General features: G+C 46.5%; 2 protein-coding genes across 5 annotated transcripts in view; one reads left to right on the top strand and one right to left on the bottom strand.

The window, feature by feature from the left end:
• The first annotated feature begins 773 nt into the window (after positions 1–773).
• Positions 774–16490, top strand: LOC117736025 (phosphatidylinositol 3-kinase regulatory subunit alpha-like). Of its 4 annotated transcripts, XM_034541024.1 has the most exons (17): positions 774–962; positions 1857–2301; positions 3123–3252; positions 3373–3465; positions 3621–3692; positions 3850–3966; positions 4049–4247; positions 4392–4474; positions 9350–9455; positions 9557–9655; positions 12114–12294; positions 12375–12500; positions 13155–13297; positions 13764–13940; positions 14033–14107; positions 14862–15032; positions 15967–16490. In XM_034541024.1, the coding sequence occupies exons 2-17, from the start codon at positions 2110–2112 to the stop codon at positions 16154–16156; spliced, it is 2154 nt and encodes a 717-aa protein (XP_034396915.1). In that variant the 5' UTR covers positions 774–962; positions 1857–2109; the 3' UTR covers positions 16157–16490. The 4 variants fall into 4 exon arrangements, with proteins under 4 accessions (XP_034396915.1, XP_034396916.1, XP_034396917.1 ...); XM_034541025.1 differs by lacking the exons at positions 3123–3252; positions 3373–3465 and having other exon boundaries at positions 1857–2251; positions 3678–3692; XM_034541026.1 differs by lacking the exons at positions 774–962; positions 1857–2301; positions 3123–3252; ... (3 more) ...; positions 4049–4247; positions 4392–4474 and adding an exon at positions 7164–7822.
• Positions 16491–17661: 1171 nt separating this feature from the next.
• LOC117735815 (protein mono-ADP-ribosyltransferase PARP14-like) overlaps positions 17662–24217 on the bottom strand; it is a 33533-nt gene continuing 26977 nt past the window's right edge. Inside the window, exons 18-26 of the mRNA XM_034540693.1 lie at positions 22837–23022; positions 21993–22196; positions 21684–21802; positions 21415–21591; positions 21230–21288; positions 20869–21143; positions 19493–19632; positions 18880–19054; positions 17662–18106 (exon numbers count right to left, since the gene is read on the bottom strand). Coding sequence (XP_034396584.1) covers positions 17823–18106; positions 18880–19054; positions 19493–19632; positions 20869–21143; positions 21230–21288; positions 21415–21591; positions 21684–21802; positions 21993–22196; positions 22837–23022 — 1619 coding nt within the window. The 3' untranslated portion in view covers positions 17662–17822. The remainder of the gene's footprint in view (positions 18107–18879; positions 19055–19492; positions 19633–20868; positions 21144–21229; positions 21289–21414; positions 21592–21683; positions 21803–21992; positions 22197–22836; positions 23023–24217) is intronic.

Raw genomic sequence — 24217 nt, forward strand, 5'->3', positions numbered from 1 at the left:
TGTCTCTCTCTGTCTGTGTTTCTCTCTCTCTCTCTGTCTCTCTCTCTGTCTCTCTCTCTTTGTGTCTCTCTCTGTCTGTGTTCTCTCTCTCTCTCTGTCTCTCTCTCTGTGTTTCTCTCTCTCTCTGTCTCTGTCTCTGTCTCTCTCTCTCTCTGTCTCTCTCTCTCTCTGTCTCTCTCTCTGTGTTTCTCTCTCTCTCTGTCTCTGTCTCTGTCTCTCTCTCTCTCTGTCTCTCTCTCTCTCTGTCTCTCACTCTCTCTCTGTCTGTCTGTCTGTCTCTCTCTCTCTCTCCTTTGTTGCCATGGTCCCCGGTCTTGACGGTATTAAAATCTAGGTCACCGGATGTGACGTCGATGCCCAGCCTCCCTTTTTCCAACTGTAATCGGTTATAATCTCTTAACTCCACGTCTGTGGGCTCTTAAAGCGAAGTTAATATACGTTTTTTGGCAGGAATCCGTGTTATACTTAAGATTTTCAATCAGAACAAAACATTTGCCCAAAACACGCAATTATTTTTCATAACACACGTTCATCGGAAGCATTTTATTTTGAAAGCTATCCGGGACTTTCCGCTCGCGACACTAGTTAAATATGTCATAAAGTAGACTTTGGCCAACAAAAAAGTTATTATAAATTTAATAAACATTTTTAACAGATCGGAGTTTTCCTCAAAGTAAATCTTTATTTGAAGTGGGGTTTTAAATAAATATTTCTAACGCTATACAACCCGTCTCATTTTGAAGGTCCGTACCGGAAGTGGTTTTAAACTCTAACTTGTCTATCTGCTAAAATCCAGACGGCTGAAGCACGAGCGTCTTTCCTCCTGCAAATAATCGATAATATATAATATTGCAGTTTTTGGGGGGTGAACCTGGACACCGGGCCTGCTCTTCGATCCAAAATGGCGTCCGCTGTGTGTTCAGCTGCAGCTTCTCATCGGTGAAGCATACAAATAAAAGCAGGTGAGACGTTCACGCTCGCGACTAGCTAGCATGCTAAGCTAACACTGGCGTGTCGTTTCCTGGAGGCTTTCTGTGTGGACGTGTGTGAAACGGCTCTATGCAGACACTAGCGCGTTAACACGTCACGTGCTCGGCTCTGTTAACATGGCTTGAATTCATTTGTATTATATTTAGTTGTGTTAGTGATTCAACATGAACTGATGGATGATATGGTCACGAAAGCCGCTTTAAAAAATCAGTGTTTTGAGTGAATTTTGTTTTATATCCTTTTAAATATGAATATACTTTATATTATATAAACATGGTGTTGAATGTTGGGCTGTTGGGAACTCTTCGGCTCGATGAATGCAGTTTTAAATGATTTATATTACTTGTATTCTGATTGTTAGTGATGCTCTCCTGACCGGAAGTGATATAATAATAGTCTTAATGTTATCATCTTTTGTCTAATCAAATATTTAATTAGTGCATATTGATCTATATATGACTAATGTGTACCAGTGTTAGTGTGATTATTTATTATTCTATTTCCAACCAAAGATGTCCTCCAATGTGCAGATTAGAGGATTTTAATATAAAGTGGCTACAAACTAATATTTTAGCTATTGATTAATCAACCTTTTTCACATTTTAATTAGATTGATTAAATACCGTACACTGAATTATTAGCTTCTGAATGAGTTCGTTGATGCTCTTTCTTTGTAGGTCAGATGCGTTCTTAAATATGCAAATTAATTATTAATCGTTCCACTCAGGGCCACCGTACGTTGCTCCATAAGTGACTAAAGCAATGTCTGATCCTCCTCTTCCTCCCCCTCCTCTTCCTCCTCTTCTTCTTCCTTCTCCTCCTCCTCTTGCTCCTCTTCCTCCTCCTCCTCCTCCTCCTCCTCTCAGGTGGACTCGTCGCCTCCCCAGATGTGGCCGCCACCCCTGCTGAGGCTTCTGTTCATGAACGTCGAGGGCGCTGCGATTGGCCGCCGGCGGCGTGGAGGGATGACGTGGCGTTAGCGGCATGGAGACAGGAGAGACACGCGTTCCCCTCGTTAGATCCACTCAGGACTCAAAGCCACGCTTGTGTACCCGGAGCTGTGGTTGTTTTTGTTGTTGTTGACCGTCGCCTTAAAGCCGTACACACGCACAGAGGAGGATGAGCTCCGAGGGCTTCCAGTACCGAGCGCTGTACGACTACAAGAAGGAGCGGGAGGAGGACATCGACCTGCGCGTGGGCGACATGCTGCTGGTCAGCAGGGCGGCGCTGCTGGCTCTGGGCTGCGGGGGCGGAGCCGAGGAGCGGCCGTCGGAGATCGGCTGGCTGCCGGGCGTCAACGAGACTACGCAGGTACGACGTCGTTAAGTCGCGCTTTGGACCACAAAACACACGCCGGCACGCTTGAATCGCATGTTTTTGTTTTTACACAGTTGCACAAAAAAAACACCTGTAAAAGAAACGTTGATTTTCAACTCTTCGAAGGTCCTTGAACGCATCACGTGTGACGTTTGCTCTAAAACATTTTATTCTACGTGTCTCATTTAAAAAAAACATCAATAAATTCTGATAAATGTTATTCCACGTCACAAACCTGGCGCCTACATTACCCACAATGCACCTCTCCCTCTGACAGCTGCGTGGTCGTACAGGGCCGTAAAAGTTCCGTCATGATCTATTATTCTCCGTCTCTTTAATATTTTAATTTTAATTTTGTGTTATTTTTTAAATATTTATCAGCTGGAGACACCTTTTTAATTAATAATTATCATTTAAATAAAACGCCTCTCCATCGTGAGGATGGGCTCTGATTTCTTCTCTGAGAACATTTTAATCTTATTTAATGAACATGAGAAAAGTCTTTGCTCCATTTGACGTGATTTTCAAAATAAAGCGTCTGTCGTTAACGTTCATAACCTGTTTCACGAGAGCTTCAACACATCTGTGGAAATGTCACATTTTAGTGTTTCTTTTCTCTTTTTCTTGTTCTTTCCTTTGTTTATTATTTTATTTATCAACAGCAAACAAAACAAACTGGAATATTCTGTTTACAAAGCAGCACATGTTTGTTTGTTTGTTTGTTATTTTTTTGACTCGATACTTCCCTGGTTATCGCTCCCTGAAACACAAACGGTGCGTTCAGGGTCTCGCTAACGTTGGTTTCTGTGCGACAGGAGAAGGGCGACTTCCCCGGGACCTACGTGGAGTTCATTGGCAGGAAGAGGATGTCTCCGCCCACGCCCAAGCCCCGCCCCCAAAGGCCGCCGTCTGCTGCGTCCTTGAGGACGGACTCCGAGTCAGAGGGTGAGGACCGTGTGTGTGTGTGTGTGTGTGTGTGTGTGTGTGTGTGTGTGTGTGTGTGTGTGTGTAGTAGTAATAATAATAGTGTGTGACAGTTTGTGTGTAACATGTTTGTGGTTCTAGGGTTCTCGCTGCCGGACCTCCCCGAGCAGTTCGGACCTCCGGACTCGGCCCCGCCCCTCCTCAGCAGACTGATGGAGGCCGTCGAGACCAAAGGTCACACACACACACACACACACACACACACACACACACACACACACACACACACACACACACACACACACACACACACACACACACACACACACACACACACACACCCTCTTGGACGTAATGTGAACAAACTGTGTGTGTGTGTGTGTCTGCAGCTCAGGACGGACTCGCTGTTTATCGCAGTCTGAGTGGAGGAGCAATGGACACCCGGCAGCTGGCCGACGCTGGTGAGGAGCTGCTGCTGCTTCTTCTTCTTCTTATTCTTCTTCTTCTGCTCTCCTTACTTTAATAGCTGGTGCCTTTGTCAGAGTGGAGATGCAGACAGGAAGTAGTTATTGTTATTGTTGTTATGATTCTGTAGTGAGCGGTGTGTTTGTTTTCCAGACCTGGAGCAGCTGGAGGTGTCCTCCCTGTGTGACGGGGTGATCCGGTTCCTGCAGGATCTGCCCGGTCCCGTCCTCCCGTCTTCGCTGCAGACCGACATGATTCACGTTGTCCAAGGTGCCGGTTCATAGCCCCGCCCCCCCCCCCCCCCCCCGAAGCCACGCCCACGTTTCCCCGTTAACGTGCTTTGTGTCCGCAGAGGTCCGGGACCTGGAGGAGTGCGCCCAGCTGCTGCGGGGGGTGGCCAGCTCCCCGGCCTGCCCGGCCCAGTACGGCCTAACCCTGCTCGGCGTGGTCCGACACCTGGCCCGGCTCTGCCTGCACGGAGCCGGGACCCAGATGAGCCCCCAAAACCTGGCGGAGAGCTTCAGCCCGCTGCTGTTCAGACCGGCTGCAGGGTCAGTACTGTCCTCTAGACCCTGACCCGGACCACTGAAAACCTGAACCGGATTATTTGTGTTTAATCCTTTTTGTACGAGTGTCCTCTCCCCTTTAAGACCCCAGTGACGGTGTAGAGTCTGATCCTGGGTCTCTCTGTTCAGGTTTGAGTCCAGTCTGGATCCTCTGGTTCAGGTCCTGGAGGTTCTGATATCCAGCGAGCTCAACATGAACCAGGCTGCACCAGGTGCGTGTGTGCGTGTGCGTGTGCGTGTGCGTGTGCGTGTGTGTGTGTGTGTATATAGAGAGAAAGGATGCCTCACTCTGTTTATAATGTCGGAACTTCAAAATCACCGCAGAGTGACGCTTCCTCTGGCTCATAAACAATCTTTGGCTGTGGTTGTTGCGTCATCTAGCATCTGGTGGAGATATTGATCATATCATCGCTTTTGGTTCCTCTCGGTCTGGAAGTGTTGCTCAATCTGAAGAAGTCACATGATTTCTGGCTGATTCTGTTGCTCGTGATGATTTAAAACCAAACTCATGGATTTCATCGGTTTCTCTTCCTGAATGTGAGGAATAAAATATGTTGGTTCTTCGTTATGATCAGATCCTGCTTGTTTTTATCGTGTAGAAGAAGAACCCATTTGCACACGTCGTTATGATTTACCTTCGCTTAATCCTCATTTTTACTGAGTAGAACCACGCAAGTAAAAGCAACCTCCGCTAGCCGGTTAGCTCCGCGTCGCTACTTTGATTACTTCACGCGTCACGATGTAGTCGTTGGTTTTAAGGTTGTTTTCTTCACGACTTATACGTGAACAGGAAGTGACCACGTGAGGAGGCGGGACATGGAGACGCCGTATACATCACTGGTGTCGACGTGTCAATCACCTGGTAGCCCCGCCCTAAAGCATCCCCTTTATGGTTTGACTCTAAATGTCCATAATTTACTAAATGAACATCATTCTGTATTGAAGAAGACTTGAAACTAGAGATTGAGACCAAAAACTAATGTTTACAATGTTTACTGAGGGAAGTCATTTATATAGACTTCTATACAACCAGAGGAGTCGCCCCCTGGTGGTCAGGAGAGAGAATGCAGCTTTAAGACATGAAGCATAGACTTCTATACAACCAGAGGAGTCGCCCCCTGTTGGTCAGGAGAGAGAATGCAGCTTTAACACATGAAGCATAGACTTCTATACAACCAGAGGAGTCGCCCCCTGGTGGTCAGGAGAGAGAATGCAGCTTTAACACATGAAGCATAGACTTCTATACAACCAGAGGAGTCGCCCCCTGGTGGTCAGGAGAGAGAATGCAGCTTTAACACATGAAGCATAGACTTCTATACAACCAGAGGAGTCGCCCCCTGGTGGTCAGGAGAGAGAATGCAGCTTTAACACATGAAGCATAGACTTCTATACAACCAGAGGAGTCGCCCCCTGGTGGTCAGGAGAGAGAATGCAGCTTTAACACATGAAGCATAGACTTCTATACAACCAGAGGAGTCGCCCCCTGGTGGTCAGGAGAGAGAATGCAGCTTTAACACATGAAGCATAGACTTCTATACAACCAGAGGAGTCTTGCCCTGGTGGTCGGGAGAGAGAATGCAGCTTTAACACATGAAGCATAGACTTCTATACAACCAGAGGAGTCGCCCCCTGGTGGTCAGGAGAGAGAATGCAGCTTTAACACATGAAGCATAGACTTCTATACAACCAGAGGAGTCGCCCCTGGTGGTCAGGAGAGAGAATGCAGCTTTAACACATGAAGCATAGACTTCTATACAACCAGAGGAGTCGCCCCCTGGTGGTCAGGAGAGAGAATGCAGCTTTAACACATGAAGCATAGACTTCTATACAACCAGAGGAGTCGCCCCCTGGTGGTCAGGAGAGAGAATGCAGCTTTAACACATGAAGCATAGACTTCTATACAACCAGAGGAGTCGCCCCCTGGTGGTCAGGAGAGAGAATGCAGCTTTCATCAGCTTCATAGAGATGGCCATACCTGATTTGCATAAAGTTGAAGTTGGGTTGTAATTTTCTATTTTCACTTCTTACTGCACAAAATGAATCTACAGCTTTAGTTACTTAATACAATTCTACCCTGTGGTATTAGTACTTCTACCCTGGGGTATTAGTACTTCTACCCTGGGGTATTAGTACTTCTACATTGTGGTATTAGTACTTCTACCCTGGGGTATTAGTACTTCTACATTGTGGTATTAGTACTTCTACCCTGGGGTATTAGTACTTCTACATTGTGGTATTAGTACTTCTACCCTGGGGTATTAGTACTTCTACCCTGTGGTATTAGTACTTCTACCCTGGGGTATTAGTACTTCTACCCTGTGGTATTAGTACTTCTACCCTGGGGTATTAGTACTTCTACATTGTGGTATTAGTACTTCTACATTGTGGTATTAGTACTTGTACCCTGGGGTATTAGTACTTCTACATTGTGGTATTAGTACTTCTACCCTGTGGTATTAGTACTTCTACCCTGGGGTATTAGTACTTCTACCCTGTGGTATTAGTACTTCTACCCTGGGGTATTAGTACTTCTACATTGTGGTATTAGTACTTCTACCCTGTGGTATTAGTACTTCTACCCTGTGGTATTAGTACTTCTACCCTGGGGTATTAGTACTTCTACCCTGTGGTATTAGTACTTCTACCCTGGGGTATTAGTACTTCTACCCTGTGGTATTAGTACTTCTACCCTGGGGTATTAGTACTTCTACCCTGGGGTATTAGTACTTCTACCCTGGGGTATTAGTACTTCTACCCTGTGGTATTAGTACTTCTACCCTGGGGTATTAGTACTTCTACCCTGTGGTATTAGTACTTCTACCCTGTGGTATTAGTACTTCTACCCTGGGGTATTAGTACTTCTACCCTGTGGTATTAGTACTTCTACCCTGGGGTATTAGTACTTCTACCCTGTGGTATTAGTACTTCTACCCTGTGGTATTAGTACTTCTACCCTGGGGTATTAGTACTTCTACCCTGGGATTCATCCATTCATCAGTCAGACCGAGCGGCAGCTGAAACGATGACATCATCCGTCCACACAGGGAAAGATGCAGCAGAGGAGGGAGGGGGGCAGGGGGGAGGAGGGGCGTTGCCTCGGTGATATCACTGCCATCGCGGGATTGGCTGGGGGCAACGGTGATGTCACACATCTCCTCCTGCTCTCCTGAGCTTTGAACTGAGGCTCGGAGAGGAAGAGGACCGACGGCGCGTCGCTTAACAAATACAATCTTCTTCAGGCGGATTCTGGATCGAGCGAAGTGGGCGGAGTCTGAGGACCTGCAGGTCTTTGAATTGAGTGAGGAACCGAGACCTGGACCCGTCTCCTCCGAGGGGACGTCAGCTAGTAGTGTGTTTAGGAGGCAGGACCAGCAGGAGTTCAGGACCTCATGGATCCAGAACGGGAGGACCCGGGTTTCATTTTTCACCTGTGAAGCTGTCGAAAAGGGTTTAGTGGACCGACATGGAGGGAGGAGGAGAAGCAGGAGCAGGAGCAGGAGCAGGAGGAGCAGGAGGAGACCAGATCCAGATCCTCTGCTACATTACCATGCAGAGTCCAGGTAGGAGCTCAGACCTCCACCTGGAGCGGTGGACTCTGCACGGACCACCTGTCGCCGTCCCGTCGTGGTGTTTTTTTTTTACGGCGTACGCAGAGAAAGGCATTCTGGGTAAAAGTCGAATATTATTATTTAGCTTTTTATTTACTCTTATAAGTCGATTGAGAACCAGTTTCAGAACATCTGGAGAGTTGGTGAAGGAGCTTTAGCTTCGAGGTGGAGATGATGAGGAGGAGGAGGATGAAGATGATGAGGAGGAGGATGGAGATGAAGGTGGTGAGGAGGAGGAGGATGATGAAGAGGAGGAGGATGAAGATGGGTTATAGTTACTGGAGGTCAGAGGCCTGAACGAAGCGTTCAATGACGTCGAGTTTATTGAGAAGGTTTTTGGAGGCGGAGCCTGGGGATTACGTCACCATTGTCTCAGGTGGGAAGGATTGGAAAGATGCTTTGTTCCATACAGGCATTGAACTCACCTTGACGAGGCTGTAGTTACATACAGGCATTGAACTCACCACGACGAGGCTGTAGTTACATACAGGCATTGAACTCACCACGATGAGGCTGTAGTTACATGCAGGCATTGAACTCACCTTGACGAGGCTGTAGTTACATACAGGCATTGAACTCACCACGACGAGGCTGTAGTTACATACAGGCATTGAACTCACCTTGACGAGGCTGTAGTTACATACAGGCATTGAACTCACCTTGACGAGGCTGTAGTTACATACAGGCATTGAACTCACCACGACGAGGCTGTAGTTACATACAGGCATTGAACTCACCACGACGAGGCTGTAGTTACATGCAGGCATTGAACTCACCTTGACGAGGCTGTAGTTACGTACAGGCATTGAACTCACCACGACGAGGCTGTAGTTACATACAGGCATTGAACTCACCTTGACGAGGCTAGTTACATACAGGCATTGAACTCACCACGACGAGGCTGTAGTTACATGCAGGCATTGAACTCACCTTGACGAGGCTGTAGTTACATACAGGCATTGAACTCACCACGACGAGGCTGTAGTTACATTCAGGCATTGAACTCACCTTGACGAGGCTGTAGTTACATACAGGCATTGAACTCACCACGACGAGGCTGTAGTTACATACAGGCATTGAACTCACCTTGACGAGGCTGTAGTTACATACAGGCATTGAACTCACCACGACGAGGCTGTAGTTACATACAGGCATTGAACTCACCACGACGAGGCTGTAGTTGCATACAGGCATTGAACTCACCACGACGAGGCTGTAGTTGCATACAGGCATTGAACTCACCACGACGAGGCTGTAGTTACATACAGGCATTGAACTCACCACGACGAGGCTGTAGTTACATACAGGCATTGAACTCACCACGACGAGGCTGTAGTTGCATACAGGCATTGAACTCACCACGACGAGGCTGTAGTTACATACAGGCATTGTGCCCTCTGGTGGACAAAGAGTTTCTAAATGACTTTAAACATAAACCGATGTATCTGTGACGAGCTGTCATTGTCCTGGTCGTTGCAGCGTTGCCTCCTAAACCCGTCAAGTCTCCAGCTCCAGCTGCTTCCTGCAGCTTCAACAACAGCATTTCTCTGCAGGACGCCGAGTGGTACTGGGGAGACATCTCCAGGTAATAGACACGTCCCGGCCGCTAAAACACGACATCATTAATCACGTTGATACTGTTCATAGACTGGTGTGTTATAAGCAAACGTTGATGTGTGTTTTCAGAGAGGAGGTGAATGAGAAGCTGAGGGACACGGCGGACGGCACGTTTCTGGTTCGAGACGCGTCCACGAAGATGCACGGAGATTACACTCTGACTCTGAGGTGACCCTTAGTTACTGTGGTTCATCCATTCATCTCACCGTAGTTACTGTGGTTCATCCATTCATCTCACCTTAGTTACTGTGGTTCATCCATTCATCTCACCGTAGTTACTGTGGTTCATCCATTCATCTCACCGTAGTTACTGTGGTTCATCCATTCATCTCACCGTAGTTACTGTGGTTCATCCATTCATCTCACTGTGGTTCATCCATTCATCTCACCTTAGTTACTGTGGTTCATCCATTCATCTCACCTTAGTTACTGTGGTTCATCCATTCATCTCACTGTGGTTCATCCATTCATCTCACCTTAGTTACTGTGGTTCATCCATTCATCTCACTGTGGTTCATCCATTCATCTCACCTTAGTTACTGTGGTTCATCCATTCATCTCACGTTAGTTACTGTGGTTCATCCATTCATCTCACCTTAGTTACTGTGGTTCATCCATTCATCTCACCGTAGTTACTGTGGTTCATCCATTCATCTCACCGTAGTTACTGTGGTTCATCCATTCATCTCACCGTAGTTACTGTGGTTCATCCATTCATCTCACCGTAGTTACTGTGGTTCATCCATTCATCTCACCGTAGTTACTGTGGTTCATCCATTCATCTCACTGTGGTTCATCCATTCATCTCACCTTAGTTACTGTGGTTCATCCATTCATCTCACCTTAGTTACTGTGGTTCATCCATTCATCTCACTGTGGTTCATCCATTCATCTCACCTTAGTTACTGTGGTTCATCCATTCATCTCACTGTGGTTCATCCATTCATCTCACCTTAGTTACTGTGGTTCATCCATTCATCTCACGTTAGTTACTGTGGTTCATCCATTCATCTCACTGTGGTTCATCCATTCATCTCACGTTAGTTACTGTGGTTCATCCATTCATCTCACTGTGGTTCATCCATTCATCTCACGTTAGTTACTGTGGTTCATCCATTCATCTCACTGTGGTTCATCCATTCATCTCACCTTAGTTACTGTGGTTCATCCATTCATCTCACGTTAGTTACTGTGGTTCATCCATTCATCTCACTGTGGTTCATCCATTCATCTCACCTTAGTTACTGTGGTTCATCCATTCATCTCACCTTAGTTACTGTGGTTCATCCATTCATCTCACCTCAGTTACTGTGGTTCATCCATTCATCTCACTGTGGTTCATCCATTCATCTCACCTTAGTTAATGTGGTTCATCCATTCATCTCACCTTAGTTACTGTGGTTCATCCATTCATCTCACTGTGGTTCATCCATTCATCTCACCTTAGTTACTGTGGTTCATCCATTCATCTCACCTTAGTTAATGTGGTTCATCCATTCATCTCACGTTAGTTACTGTGGTTCATCCATTCATCTCACCTTAGTTACTGTGGTTCATCCATTCATCTCACTGTGGTTCATCCATTCATCTCACCTTAGTTACTGTGGTTCATCCATTCATCTCACCTTAGTTACTGTGGTTCATCCATTCATCTCACCTTAGTTAATGTGGTTCATCCATTCATCTCACGTTAGTTACTGTGGTTCATCCATTCATCTCACCTTAGTTACTGTGGTTCATCCATTCATCTCACCGTAGTTACTGTGGTTCATCCATTCATCTCACGTTAGTTACTGTGGTTCATCCATTCATCTCACCTTAGTTACTGTGGTTCATCCATTCATCTCACCTTAGTTACTGTGGTTCATCCATTCATCTCACTGTGGTTCATCCATTCATCTCACCTTAGTTACTGTGGTTCATCCATTCATCTCACGTTAGTTACTGTGGTTCATCCATTCATCTCACCTTAGTTACTGTGGTTCATCCATTCATCTCACCTTAGTTACTGTGGTTCATCCATTCATCTCACCTTAGTTACTGTGGTTCATCCATTCATCTCACTGTGGTTCATCCATTCATCTCACCTTAGTTACTGTGGTTCATCCATTCATCTCACGTTAGTTACTGTGGTTCATCCATTCATCTCACCTTAGTTACTGTGGTTCATCCATTCATCTCACCGTAGTTACTGTGGTTCATCCATTCATCTCACCGTAGTTACTGTGGTTCATCCATTCATCTCACGTTAGTTACTGTGGTTCATCCATTCATCTCACCTTAGTTACTGTGGTTCATCCATTCATCTCACCTTAGTTACTGTGGTTCATCCATTCATCTCACCTTAGTTAATGTGGTTCATCCATTCATCTCACCTTAGTTACTGTGGTTCATCCATTCATCTCACCGTAGTTACTGTGGTTCATCCATTCATCTCACCTTAGTTACTGTGGTTCATCCATTCATCTCACCTTAGTTACTGTGGTTCATCCATTCATCTCACCTTAGTTACTGTGGTTCATCCATTCATCTCACGTTAGTTACTGTGGTTCATCCATTCATCTCACCTTAGTTAATGTGGTTCATCCATTCATCTCACTGTGGTTCATCCATTCATCTCTTCCAGGAAAGGAGGCAACAACAAGCTGATCAAGATCTTCCACCGTGAGGGAAAGTACGGCTTCTCCGACCCGCTGACCTTCGTCTCCGTGGTGGAGCTGATCAACCACTACCGGCACGAGTCCCTGGCCCAGTACAACCCCAAGCTGGACGTCAAGCTGCTGTACCCGGTCTCCAAACACCAGCAGGTCCGTACACTCATTGACGGGTTGTGCGTCAGCTCATCGGGCGTTTGATGGGACATGTTGTTGTTGTTGTTGTTGTTCAGGACCAGGTGGTGAAGGAGGACAGCATCGAGGCTGTGGGCAAGAAGCTCCACGAGTATCACCTGCAGTACCAGGAGAAGAATCGAGAGTACGACAGACTGTATGAGGAGTACACCAGAACCTCACAGGTACACAGTACACACAGTACACCAGAACCTCACAGGTACACAGTACACACAGTACACCAGAACCTCACAGGTACACAGTACACACAGTACACACAGTACACCAGAACCTCACAGGTACACAGTACACACAGTACACACAGTACACCAGAACCTCACAGGTACACAGTACACACAGTACACACAGTACACCAGAACCTCACAGGTACACAGTACACACAGTACACACAGTACACACAGTACACCAGAACCTCACAGGTACACAGTACACACAGTACACCAGAACCTCACAGGTACACAGTACACAGTACAGACTTTACACACAGTACGTGTGAACCTCCTCCTCTTCTTCCTCCTCCTCTTCTTCTTCCTTCCTCCCTCCTCCTCCTCTTCCCCTCCTCCTCCTCCTCTTCTTCCTCTTCCTCCTCCTCCTCTTCTTCTTCCTTCCTTCCTCCTCCTCTTCTTCTTCTTCCTCCCTCCCTCCTCTTCTTCCTACCTCTTCCTCCTCTTCCCCTCCTCCTCTTCTTCCTCCATCCTCATCCTCTTCTTCTTCTTCCTCCCTCCTCCTCTTCTTCTTCCTTCCTCCCTCTTCCTCCTCTTCCCCTCCTCCTCTTCTTATTCCTCCCTCCTCTTCCCCTCCTCCTCCTCCTCCTGCAGGAGATCCAGATGAAGAGGACGGCCATTGAGGCGTTCAATGAGACCATAAAGATCTTCGAGGAGCAGTGTCAGACTCAGGAGCGCTTCAGCAAAGAGTACATCGAGAAGTTTCGCCGAGAGGGCAACGACAAGGAGATCCAGAGGTAGGGCTGTTGCCACGGTAACGGTGACACACGCATGTGAAGCAGCCCTTGTTGCCATGGCACCAGAGCCTGCAGGAAGGAACCACCTTCTGGTTTCATTGAGACAAAAGAAAGCAGTTTGGGATTCATTTGTTTTTTATATGAATCTGGTGACATTTGTCACGTTGCCAAAATAACCGATTTTAAAATGTTTAAACTTTTAGGGAGTTTAGTTGTTCGGAAAGTCTCTAATGAATAAATACGGTAATAATTTTTTTTTTAATCACATCATCCAACGTGAACGACTTAAAGTTGTTTTAACTAACGTCAGCTAAATGTTGGATTGTGTTTAATGACCAGCTATTTTATTTACCGAAGGATTTTTAAAGTTTAAGGCATTAAAATGTCTTAAAATGTATATTTTTAACCATGAAAGGTTGTATATTTCCATGTAAAATACTGTGTTCATTAACTGCTCTGTTTTAAGGATCATGGAGAACTACGACAAGCTGAAGTCTCGCATCAGTGAGATCGTGGACAGTAAGCGCCACCTGGAGGTCGACCTGAAGAAGCAGGCGGCGGACTACCGGGAGATCGACAAGAAGATGAACAGCATCAAACCAGACCTGATCCAGCTGCGCAAGACCAGGGACCAGTACCTCATGTGAGAACCGCTCGCTCAGAGACACCAGACGTGTGGCGCCACGCAGTACTTGTACTCACGTCCGTGTACTCTGTGTACTCTTGTGTACTCAGGTGGTTGACTCAGAAGGGCGTCCGCCAGAGGAAGCTCAACGAGTGGCTCGGCCTGAAGAACGAAACCACGGAGGAGTAAGTTTACGTCTGGATGGTTAAACACGAGGCGGAGCAGCAAAGGATCATGGGAGTTGTTCAACATGGGGGGCGCAGTGGTATTACAGGTGGGGCGCGTCCCCCACCCTAGTGGGGCGCAGTGGTATTACAGGTGGGGCGTGTCCCCGTCCCCCCTAGTGGGGCGCAGTGGTATTACAGGTGGGGCGCGTCCCCGTCCCCCCTAGTGGGGCGCAGTGGTATTACAGGTGGGGCGCGTCCCCGTCCCCCCTAGTGGGGCGCAGTGGTATTACAGGTGGGGCGCGTCCCCGTCCCCCCTAGTGGGGCGCAGTGGTATTACAGGTGGGGCGCGTCCCCGTCCCCCCTAGTGGGGCGCAGTGGTATTACAGGTGGGGCGCGTCCCCGTCCCCCCTAGTGGGGCGCAGTGGTATTACAGGTGGGGCGCGTCCCCGTCCCCCCCTAGTGGGGCGCAGTGGTATTACAGGTGGGGCGCGTCCCCGTCCCCCCTAGTGGGGCGCAGTGGTATTACAGGTGGGGCACGTACGTGTTGACGAAGTCCTGGGTTCACAACATTAATATAATTATATATGAGATCGTCTTTCCTGCTCCACTAACTGATCCTTCTAGTTTGGGCATGAACTTTGTTCTTCCTCCTAAGTGGGCGTGGCCAAAGGTTTGAGAACCGCCGGTTCAGATGACGCTGTTGTGTCTCGTTTAGCCACTAGGTGGCGCCTTAGCATGTTAGCACCCCGTGCTAACCTGTCCCCCTCCTCAGTGAGTACAGCATGGTGGAGGATGAGGAGGACCTTCCTCACCACGACGAGCGTCTGTGGCGTTTGGGGAACATCAACCGGATTCAGGCCGAGTCGCTGCTGCGCGGGAAGAGAGACGGGTCCTTCCTGGTCCGGGACAGCAGCAAGCCGGGCTGCTACGCCTGCTCCGTGGTGTAAGTCTCACCTGTTTACCTGTTTACACACATGTTTACACACGTTTACACACCTGTTTACACACGTTTACACACATGTTTACACACCTATTTACACATGTTTACACACGTTTACCTGTTTACACACACGTTTACCTGTTTACACACATGTTTACCTGTTTACACACATGTTTACACACCTATTTACACATGTTTACACACACGTTTACATGTTTACACACATGTTTACCTGTTAACACACATGTTTACCTGTTTACACACGTTTACACACCTATTTACACATGTTTACACACGTTTACCTGTTTACACATGTTTACACATGTTTACACACCTGCCGCGTCTCACACCTCACGTGACGTGTCTCACACAACACGTCTCACACGACGTGTCTCACACAACACGTCTCACACAACACGTCTCACACAACACGTCTCACACAACACGTCTCACACAACACGTCTCACACAACACGTCTCACACAACACGTCTCACCTGTCGTGTCTCACACAACACGTCTCACACAACACGTCTCACCTGTCGTGTCTCACACAACACGTCTCACACAACACGTCTCACCTGTCGTGTCTCACACAACACGTCTCACACAACACGTCTCACCTGTCGTGTCTCACACAACACGTCTCACACAACACGTCTCACCTGTCGTGTCTCACACAACACGTCTCACACAACACGTCTCACCTGTCGTGTCTCACACAACACGTCTCACACAACACGTCTCACACAACATGTCTCACCTGTCGTGTCTCACACAACACGTCTCACACAACACGTCTCACCTGTCGTGTCTCACACAACACGTCTCACACAACACGTCTCACCTGTCGTGTCTCACACAACACGTCTCACACAACACGTCTCACACAACACGTCTCACCTGTCGTGTCTCACCTGTCGTGTCTGTCTCCCTCAGGGTGGACGGGGAGGTGAAGCATTGCGTCATCAACAAGACGGCCACCGGCTTTGGCTTCGCCGAGCCCTACAACCTGTACGGCTCCCTGAAGGAGCTGGTGCTCCACTACCAGCACACCTCGCTGGTCCAGCACAACGACTCGCTCAACGTCACGCTGGCCTTCCCCGTCTACAGCCAGCAGAGACGGTGACCCCGCCCTGTAGGACCGGGGGGAGGGGCTAGTGTTTTATTGTGAAAGTCTTCACATGGAGCTTTAACTTCCTGTGTGTAAAAAGTGACCCGTTAACCATGTGAGGTCAGAATCACATGAGAGGCGTTCAGGGACTCTGTGGGAAAATTAGGAAAGTAAAAGTCAGTTCACTAAACCTTTTAATCTTCATGACACTGAGTTAAAAAAAATTGTGTGTCAGTAATGATCACTATGACAACGTGATGTTTGTTTACAAACAGATTCACTAGGAGGAGGAGGTCTGTTTACTAGAACGTTTAAGACTGACAAGACGGAAGCTACATTTGTGTCCCCCCCCCCCTACTCCCCCCCCCCCCCCCCCTACTCCGCCCCCCCTCCAGGAAAGACAAACCAGCTCTAGATTTAAATATTTAATATTTTTTTGGTCTGACGTTGTTTTTAAAGTGATAAATGAACTGAAACATTAGATTTTATTACAACAAGGATTTAACTGAGCTTTGAATCCTTAACACCTGTGGTGCGTTCAGGTTCACCTGTGGTGCGTTCAGGTTCACCTGTGGTGCTTTCAGGTTCACGTAGGGGGCCATGTGCGTCGTTTCATCTCCTGGAGGTCAGAGGTCATGTGGACTGGACCCCTCCTCTAATCCAACAGAGCAGAACCACAATGACGGACTGATGATGATGAAGATGAAGATGTCAAAGACGAAATGGAGGACAATCCAGAGGGGCTTCTCTTGCATAAACACTGTGACTCGAGGACGAATCGATCCACATTTTATAAATCAGGAGAACCTGCATCATCCAAAGACCCCCTGACCCCCCCTGACCCCCCCGACCCCCCTCCTCCTCATTAGCTCCATCAGTGTTTTTTTTAAGTCCAGTTCTTTTTTTTTTTTACTAACTGCCTGTCAGCACAACGATTCACGATATCTGGATCAGGATCGAGACCTGGATCTGGATCAGGATCGGGTTCTGGATCCACTCAAAAGGGCTTCTCGGCTCCAGTTGCCTGTAAACTTTACGATGTAAAAAAACTCTGAAACACGAGCTTCATCTTTCTGGACTTTTCTTTGTGCTCCCGGACTCCCGGATCCCCCTGGACCGGGTCCAGGAGGCCAGACCTCTGGACCCCGGTCCAGGAGGCCAGACTCTCAAAGGGTCCCGAGGATTTCAACGTTATTATATCTCAAGTTTCACATTCGTTTGTAAATGTCCTGAAATTTTTTTTTTATTTTATTTTATTTTTCAAGCTCTCGTTTGAATTATTCCAAAAAAAAACAACGTTTTTTTAATTTTTCATTGAAACCAAAAGAAATAAAACGTTCTGGAGGAGAAAACGTGTTTGTTTGTTTCTGTTGACGTTAAGAACTGAACTTATTGATTATTGACATATTCATAATCCTTCAGTCAGAGACTGAGAGGCTTCTTAAGCTAAATGCTAACGTCAGTGAGCTAACTCATCATATTAGTATTTAAACGTAATAATTTGACACTTATAATATAAATCAGCTGATTCAACGTTCCTTTAATATTTTAGATTTAGAACAAGAATACAAAGTGAAAATGACATTTTTTTAAAATATATATATATATATATATATATATATTGTATATTATACGATATGTCAAAAGGTTTAAGCGAGAACAAAAGGTTCCTCAGGGTTCCTCAGATGAAGGTGATCAGGTACTCGGGGTAGGCCTGGACGTCTTTGAAGACCACGAACATGGTCGGGTTGGCGGTCTGGTCCACGACGCTGTCGTACAGGTCCGACGGGTTCCCCGAGGGCTTGCAGGGCGGCGTGATTAGGCCCTGCCTCCCTTTGGTGAAGTCGCCCACCAGCACCCGGGACAGGTACATGCGCTTGTGGCCGGCGGCGTCGGCCGGAGCGTAGCCCTTCGCCGAGTACGCCGGGTCCACCGCGAAGTAGGACCCGTTACCGAGCATCGCACCTGCGGACCGGAGAGAGAGCTTTGTTTACTGTGTCGGTGCAGAGCGCCTCCTGCTGCCTGCCTCCTGCTGCCTGCCTCCTGCTTCCTGCCTCCTGCTTCCTGCCTCCTGCTGCCTGCCTCCTGCCTCCTGCTTCCTGCTGCCTGCCTCCTGCTGCCTGCCTCCTGCTTCCTGCCTCCTGCTGCCTGCCTCCTGCCTCCTGCCTCCTGCTTCCTGCCTCCTGCTTCCTGCCTCCTGCCTCCTGCCTCCTGCTGCCTGCCTCCTGCTTCCTGCTGCCTGCCTCCTGCTGCCTGCCTCCTGCTTCCTGCTGCCTGCCTCCTGCCTCCTGCCTCCTGCTTCCTGCCTCCTGCTTCCTGCTTCCTGCCTCCTGCCTCCTGCTGCCTGCCTCCTGCTTCCTGCTGCCTGCCTCCTGCTGCCTGCCTCCTGCTTCCTGCTGCCTGCCTCCTGCCTCCTGCCGCCTGCTTCCTGCCTCCTGCTTCCTGCCTCCTGCTTCTTGCTGCCTGCTTCCTGCCTCCTGCTTCCTGCCGCCTGCTTCCTGCCTCCTGCCTCCTGCTTCCTGCCTCCTGCCGCCTGCTTCCTGCCTCCTGCTTCCTGCCTCCTGCTTCTTGCTGCCTGCTGCCTGCTGCCTGCCTCCTGCTTCCTGCCTCCTGCCGCCTGCTTCCTGCCTCCTGCTTCCTGCCTCCTGCCTCCTGCCTCCACCGCAGGTCATATAGACTTGTGTATTTCTATAGTTGTGTATTTGGTATCCAAGCCCGTGACCTCTGACCCCGCGTACCGTGTATTCCCGCGTAGCCGCGGTTGAAGCCCTGCTTGTTGATGAGGTCGACGGCGGTGGCCGCCGTGCCGTGGAAGAGGCGCCGCTCGTTCCTCGTGTGATTGTTGGTGACCTCCAGATGTTTCTTCATCAGCTGGAAGCTGCACCACAGCGTGGAGTTCTGCACGCGCTCAATCTGTCAATATATACTTTATATCAATATTATACTACTTTATATCAATATTATACTTTATATTAATATTGTTATACTTTATCAATATTATACTTTATATTATTATAATTAATACTTTATATTAATACTATAATACTTTATATTATTATTATTATACTTTATATTAATACTATAATACCTTATATTATTATTATTATTATTATACTTTATATTAATATTATAATACCTTATATTATCACTATTATACTTTATATCAATATTATAATACTTTACATTAATATTATAATACTTTAATTATTTGTTACGCCGTCCAATCAAATGCGGAGGATTTGATTGGAATCCCTGCATGCAGCTCAAATATTCAGTTTCACAGACAAATGAAGACTAACGTCACAATAACATGTGTTGTTGTTGTTGTTGTTGTTGTTGTTGTTAACGTACGCTGAGGATGCTGGCGGTCAGACCCGTCTTGGTAAGCTCCGCCTCCACGTCTTGGTACTCCTTGGCGTTTGTTTTCAGAGGAAACAGCTGCAGGAAGTCCTTCATGTTGTCCCAATGCGGCGGCAGCACGACGCTGTCCGCTAATAAATAATAATAATAACATAAAGGTCAATAATAGAATAAAAGTAAGTAATAATAATAATAGAATAAAAGTAAATAATAGAATAAAAGTAAGTAATAATAAAATAAAAGTAAATAATAAAATAAAAGTAAATAATAATAAAATAAAAGCAAATAATAATAGAATAAAAGTAAATAATAATAATAATAGAATAAAAGTAAATAGAATACAAGTAACAAATAATAGAATAAAAGTAAGGAATAATAATAGAATAAAAGTAAGGAATAATAATAATAATAAAATAAAAGTAAATAATAATAAAATAAAAGTAAATAATAATAATAAAATAAAAGTAAATAATAATAATAAAATAAAAGTAAATAATAATAAAATAAAAGTAAATAATAATAGAATAAAAGTAAATAATAATAATAATAGAATAAAAGTAAATAGAATAAAAGTAACAAAAAATTGAATAAAGTAAGGAATAATAGAATAAAAGTAAATAATAATAATACAATACAAGTAAATAATAATATAATAAAAGTAAATACGAATAGAATAAAAGTAAATATGAATAGAATAATAATAGAATGAAAGTAAAAAATAATAGAATACAAGTAAGTAATAATAATAGAATACAAGTAAATAATACAAATAAAATAAAAGTAATTAATAATAATAGAATAAAAGTAAATACAAATAAAATAAAAGTAAATAATAGAATACAAGTAAATAATAAAATACAAGTAAATAATAATAGAATAAAAGTAATAATAATAGAATAAAAATAAATAATAATACAATAAAAGTAAATAATAATAAAATAAAAGTAAATAATAAAATAAAAGTAAATCATAATAATCATAAAATAAAAGTAAATAATAATAATAATAATAGAATAAAAGTTAAAAGTCAATCGTAATAATTATAAAATAGAAGTAAATAATAATAGAAAAAAGTAAATCATTATAAAATAAAAGTAAATCATAATAAATATAGAACAAAAGTAAATAATAATAATAGAATAATATCTGTCAACTGATTATTGAATTTTTTTTTTTCTTGCTTGTTGCCATTCTTATTCATTTAGATATATTATCTTCATACAAAAGTTCACTCACATCACACCTCTAACCTGCAGATCTTTCTTTTATTAATATTCTTTACCTGTTTAAGTTTCACGGAGACAGAAAGTAAAAACAACCCAGTTATTGTCGACCAATCAGACGGCGGCCCTCAGTGATCGGCTCACCTTTGACCTCCTTCCTGAAGAGCTCCACCGCGCGGCGCCCGCTGGCCGACTCGGCTCTGCGGGCCGAGACCTGAGCGCTGAACTTCTCGTTGTGGATCTTGATGCTCACGCTCGCCTGCTTCTTCTCCAGCGCCTCCTCCAGCTGCAGGTTGGTGAACATGTCGAAGGGCTTCATGGCGCCGGCCCGGTCCTGGTGCTGCCACTCCACCAGGCCGCTCAGCAGCAGCGCTTTGCTCTTCCGGTTCTCCGAGCGCTCCACCTTGAGGAGGATCTCCCTGGACAACAACAACAACAACAACAACAACATTTAAAAGGTGCAGACGCTCGTCTCGGTTCCCCCGGCGTGGACCGGTGGGCTCACCTGACGGCGGACTCGGCGGTGAGGACGTCTCTGGTCAGCCCCTCCAGGTGGATGTTGGGATGCTGGCCCCCCTGGCCCCCCTGGCCCCCCTGGCCCGCCGGGTCCCCCTGGCCCTCCTGGCCCCCCTGGCCCTCCTGGTCCCCCTGGTCCTCCTGGCCCCCCTGGTCCTCCTGGCCCCCCTGGCCCTCCTGGCCCCCCTGGCCTCGGTGCAGGTGGATGCTGACCGTCAGCTTCCTCTGCAGGGCCCTGAGCCCGTCCATGTCGGCCTGCGACAGCTTCCCGATGAACGGGTCCGTGATGGTTCTCTTGGCCTGCTCGGACACGATCAGCTCCGTGATCCTCTTCCTCGCCTGACTCACGGCCTGCGGGGGTCACGGGGGTCACGGGGGGTCACGTTAGTTCAGTGAGTTTTCACATCGCGACCCGTCTCACGTGTGAATGTCTGCACGCTCACCGCGGCGCTGTCGGCACACAGCTCGAACGCCGTGGGCTGGAACTCCTCCCGCTCCAGAACCGGGCCGGCGCCGGCGGGGCGCTCGTCGCCGACCCCGAGGAAGAAGGAGGTGAAGCGGTCTGGAACGACACGGACCAGGTCTTCAATGAGGAGGAAAATAGTCCCTGAATGACTGACAACTACAGAAACATCTGTTTGAGGTATTTACTGAGGTATATATATATATACACACACACACACACACACACACACACACACGTATATATGTGGACCAGCAGGAGCATCCTCTCTCCAGGCGGACGGCACTACCTTTGATCTTGGTGAAGGCGCTCCTCTCCTCCACCTCCTCCCCCGCTCTCCTCGTCATGCTCTTGTGGAAGTCGGCCATCATGACCGTCTGGAAGATCAGGATCTTCACGGCGAGGACGGACCTCGGCTGCTTCTTCCTCACGAAGTCCACCACGGCCTCCACCATGGCGTCCGCCACCGCCGCCGGGTTGGCCCCGCCCTGACCTGAGGACGAAGACCGTGATGATGATGATGATGAAGATGACCATGAAGATGATGGGCACGAGGGTCGACTTGATGGTTCACTAACGAGTCATTTGTTTGCCTTTATTGATTATTTAGTTTAATTTCATTCATCAATATGTCTTCAATAAGTCATAAAGTAATAATATAATATAGTTTAACAAATGTCATGAAAAAGTCTTAAAATGTAAAAAATAAAAATGAAGACTTTAAAAGTTTAACAAAGATCAAAGAAAATAATTGAATGAAAGAAACATTCGTACACATTCTCTAAAAGGAGGAAGAGGAGAAGGAAGAGGAGGAGGGGGAGGAGGAGGAGGAGGAGGAGAGGGAGGAGGAGGGGGAGGAAGAGGAGGAAGAGGAGGAAATGTTTATTTCAGCTACTTCTCTTTTAAAAACACCCAATAAACTAACCAAAGCTTCTCCTCAGATTGAATATATGATATAATATAATATAAATAATATATATAATACGATATAATAGAAATAATATTATATATATATATATAATATACATAATATATGATATAATAGAAATAATATAATAGAATAGAAATAATATAATATATATAATATAATATAATATAATAGAAATAATATAATATAATATAAAGTCACAGACCTGTTCCCAGAGCCGGGAACGACACGGATCTGAACTTGTTCTCTTCGCAGAACTTCAGCACCGAGTAAACCAGCTCCTGGATCTTTGGGGGGTCGTTGGAGCCGACGGCGTGGAGGATGTGAGTGCTGGGGAGGCGGCCGGCCGACGTCAGGATGAACAGAACGGGCTGGAACCCCTTAGAACCCACTGTGGAGAGGAACCAGGACCACACCATAGAGAACCATCATGAGGAATAACTTGGATTAGAGGCTGGAACCCCTTAGAACCCACTGTGGAGAGGAACCAGGACCACACCATAGAGAACCATCATGAGGAATAACTTGATTACAGGCTGGAACCCCTTAGAACCCACTGTGGAGAGGAACCAGGACCACACCATAGAGAACCATCATGAGGAATAACTTGGATTAGAGGCTGGAACCCCTTAGAACCCACTGTGGAGAGGAACCAGGACCACACCATAGAGAACCATCATGAGGAATAACTTGATTACAGGCTGGAACCCCTTAGAACCCACTGTGGAGAGGAACCAGGACCACACCATAGAGAACCATCATGAGGAATAACTTGGATTACAGGCTGGAACCCCTTAGAACCCACTGTGGAGAGGAACCAGGACCACACCATAGAGAACCATCATGAGGAATAACTTGGATTACAGGCTGGGACCCCTTAGAACCCACTGTGGAGAGGAACCAGGACCACACCATAGAGAACCATCATGAGGAATAACTTGGATTAGAGGCTGGAACCCCTTAGAACCCACTGTGGAGAGGAACCAGGACCACACCATAGAGAACCATCATGAGGAATAACTTGATTACAGGCTGGAACCCATTAGAACCCACTGTGGAGAGGAACCAGGACCACACCATAGAGAACCATCATGAGGAATAACTTGGATTAGAGGCTGGAACCCCTTAGAACCCACTGTGGAGAGGAACCAGGACCACACCATAGAGAACCATCATGAGGAATAACTTGATTACAGGCTGGAACCCCTTAGAACCCACTGTGGAGAGGAACCAGGACCACACCATAGAGAATCATCATGAGGAATAACTTGGATTAGAGGCTGGAACCCCTTAGAACCCACTGTGGAGAGGAACCAGGACCACACCATAGAGAACCATCATGAGGAATAACTTGATTACAGGCTGGAACCCCTTAGAACCCACTGTGGAGAGGAACCAGGACCACACCATAGAGAACCATCATGAGGAATAACTTGATTACAGGCTGGAACCCCTTAGAACCCACTGTGGAGAGGAACCAGGACCACACCATAGAGAACCATCATGAGGAATAACTTGGATTACAGGCTGGAACCCCTTAGAACCCACTGTGGAGAGGAACCAGTAGGAAGGGACAACAACGGCTT

Source organism: Cyclopterus lumpus, chromosome 9 (assembly GCF_009769545.1).
Source record: "Cyclopterus lumpus isolate fCycLum1 chromosome 9, fCycLum1.pri, whole genome shotgun sequence".
In the NCBI taxonomy this organism is placed as follows: domain Eukaryota; kingdom Metazoa; phylum Chordata; class Actinopteri; order Perciformes; family Cyclopteridae; genus Cyclopterus; species Cyclopterus lumpus.